Source organism: Gigantopelta aegis, chromosome 2 (genome assembly GCF_016097555.1).
Source record: "Gigantopelta aegis isolate Gae_Host chromosome 2, Gae_host_genome, whole genome shotgun sequence".
Taxonomy (NCBI): Eukaryota; Metazoa; Mollusca; class Gastropoda; order Neomphalida; family Peltospiridae; genus Gigantopelta; species Gigantopelta aegis.
This window is the reverse complement of record NC_054700.1, coordinates 20,236,948-20,239,688: the sequence shown is the minus strand read 5'-3', so window position 1 is coordinate 20,239,688 and position 2,741 is coordinate 20,236,948. Positions and strand designations below refer to the sequence as shown.

Below are 2,741 nucleotides of genomic sequence, written 5' to 3'. Positions count from 1 at the left end.
GAGCCGTGACCTTTACAGCCACAGCTTGTAAATTTGTAGTTAATGCTACTATACTCTGAGGAATGTTTTCATTAACAAGAATGGAAACACCCCCAGATGCACTATTTACAGTTTCATGAAACTTATGATAGAGGTTAAATCCTCTCATGATAATATGATCAGTGTCCTTCAAGACACACTGAAAGAGGATTATGTGTTTGAATTAAACGACTTAATTCATCAAAATTGGGCCTAAGCCCACGGCAGTTCCACTGAATGACTGAATTAGTCATTAGGAGGAAGTATGAGCTTTATCTTTGGCTTTGCTGGTGGTCTTTGTGATCGGCAAGGATCTGGAGATGAAGCCTCCATATCGTAATCACCGATATCAGCCAAAGTTTCGTACATATTGCTGATCGGGACCGAACGTAGTTCGATCTTATTCAGCCAACCTGAAAGTACTTCTTTTGATTTCTTTGGAGATTTCTTTGTGTCACTGCCTGTCTTAGGGAGACTAGTGCTCGACTATTTGGTGGATTTGTAGCATCTAATGACATTTGGGTTTCAATTTCCTTAACTTTCTCTTTTTGTGCTGCTTTTTTTTTACCTGTTTTTAAGTCTTCTCAATATCAGACAGCTTTTTGTACTTGGCTTCATCACAATGCCAGGTTAGATCTGTATTGACTGCAACACTTTTAGTGGCGACTTTGGCAGAAGCTGCAGCTGTATAAGACTTGTCAGCCACAGTAGGTGTTGCCGTCTCCACCAACCTCCTGGCATCAATGAAGGATAGTTTCTTTTGTACTTTTACCTGTTGAACCTGTTTCTCCAGCTGCCACCATGGACACTCGCGTGAGTATGCACAGTGGTTTCCCTTGCAGTTAAGACAAATGGCATAGTTTTTACATGTTTTTCTGTCATGGTCAAAAAGACCACAACGAGCACATGTAAGTTTACCACGACATGTGTTCTGTCCATGTCCAAACCTCTGGCATTTGAAACAACGTAAGGGATTTGGAATGAAAGGTTCAACAGGAATATTAAGGTAACCAGCTTTGACATATTGGGGAAGGGTAGGGATATTAAATGTGAGGATGCAAGTATTCGTCGGTAACAAGTCATTGTTGCGACGAACCTTTATCCTCCTCACGGCAGTAAAACCATGTGAGCTAAGATTTTGACATATTTCTTCCTCACTGACTCCTTCCAGATCTCTGCTTCTGATCACTCCCTTTGAGGAATTGAGGGAGGTATGAGCAGTTACCTTAATCGCAACACTGCAAAAAACTGTTGATTTGAGAAGGCAGGCTGAGTGTTTAACGGTTAAACACTCAGCCAGCAACCCATTCTTTATTTTCTTGACAGATTCTGGCTCACCAGCCAAGCCAATAATTGCCTTTTGAATGGCAAAAGGAGAAAGTTTAGTCAAGGCCCCATCATCAGTGGAACCAATGACGAGAAATTTTGGCCAATTTTGTGAAAAAATCACTTTGGATTTCTTCACATTTGTTCTCGATTTCATGGACTCCTCGTCTGAAGACAAGAAGTCCGAAACTTCGGTGTGGACACCTTTCAGGGTCTCATCAGAATTTGGAATAAAGTTTTTGGATTTATCCATATTTAATGAATGAAAGTTTCATCAACCATGCCCCCCCCCCCCCCACCCCACCCCACCCCACCACCGAGTCCAACAAGGGGACATGGTGCTGCGGATAACCAGCAGACAGCCATGCCGGGGATACATGGTTGATATACTTGGGCATCAAGAAAACAAAATCACCCAATTGACCCTAGCCACCGCTCCAAGAACAACTAATCACAGGGGATAACCGCATGCGGTTAACTGTAGTTACTTGCATCCAAGATGGCAATGAACGCAAATGATGAGTATTAATCAATGTGAATTTCCATTCTTAACGTGCATTTTTTAGATATTCATATACAGAGACTTCATGAAATATATAAAATATGCATTTTTGAAGCATACGTTTAAAAAAAATAGTATTTGGGAATTAAATAACGGGCATCAACAATCGCGTGTGATATTGGTAACTGAAAGTGTCAACATCATAATGATGTGGGTATCTGTTACGGTTGGATGAGGGTAACTGTTTGATGCAGAATGCCTTTCAAATCACAAATAATTCAAAGTTGGGTGATTGATTACTTTATTTTGAATATAAGACGAAATGACTCGACGGTAAAGTCATACTATAATATAGCTTTATGTTTTTATAGTCTTCTTGTATTAACTTTCAAGATTGAAATAGTCCGACATATTACCCAAACTCTGAAAGATGAAAGGACAATTACCCCAAACGAAAATTTCATGTTAGATTATACCAAAGTTAAAATAAAAATATACTCCCAATATTTACCGAATCACGCACGTCGCACGCTATCCATACACTTTTGTATTCTGTTGTTGGACATCAAAATGCCCCGGCAAGGGAGAATAAAAAACAAAACAAAACAAAACAAAAAACAACAACAAAACCCCCCACAAAAAACAACAACCAAAAACAAAACAAAACACGCTAGAGCTTAACTCGTCAGCAGCCAAATGTGCGAAGCTGTCCAACGTCTTTAAGTATGAGTGCTTCAACTAAACTTAGTTTTGCCATTGCCATTTGTGTAGTTATTAGCTGTGGACTTGCAGAGCACGTGTTGGTCGTGACCGCGGGCTGCGACCAGAAGACATTCTTGCTACTGCCCATTCAGTACAAATGCATGACAACCACACACATATCAAGGCATCCGTA

The 2,741-nt window shown here is 40.3% G+C and overlaps 1 protein-coding gene across 1 annotated transcript; it reads right to left on the bottom strand.

Annotated features, from left to right (window-relative positions):
* Nucleotides 1-592: 592 nt before the first annotated feature.
* LOC121387651 lies at nt 593-1,597 on the bottom strand. The gene has a single exon (XM_041518840.1). The coding sequence runs from the start codon at nt 1,595-1,597 to the stop codon at nt 593-595; it is 1,005 nt and encodes a 334-aa protein (XP_041374774.1).
* Nucleotides 1,598-2,741: the final 1,144 nt, after the last annotated feature.

Excerpts from the sequence above, each read along its gene's own strand:
- LOC121387651 (XM_041518840.1), bottom strand. The coding sequence starts at position 1,597 with ATGGATAAATCCAAAAACTTTATTCCAAATTCTGATGAGACCCTGAAA.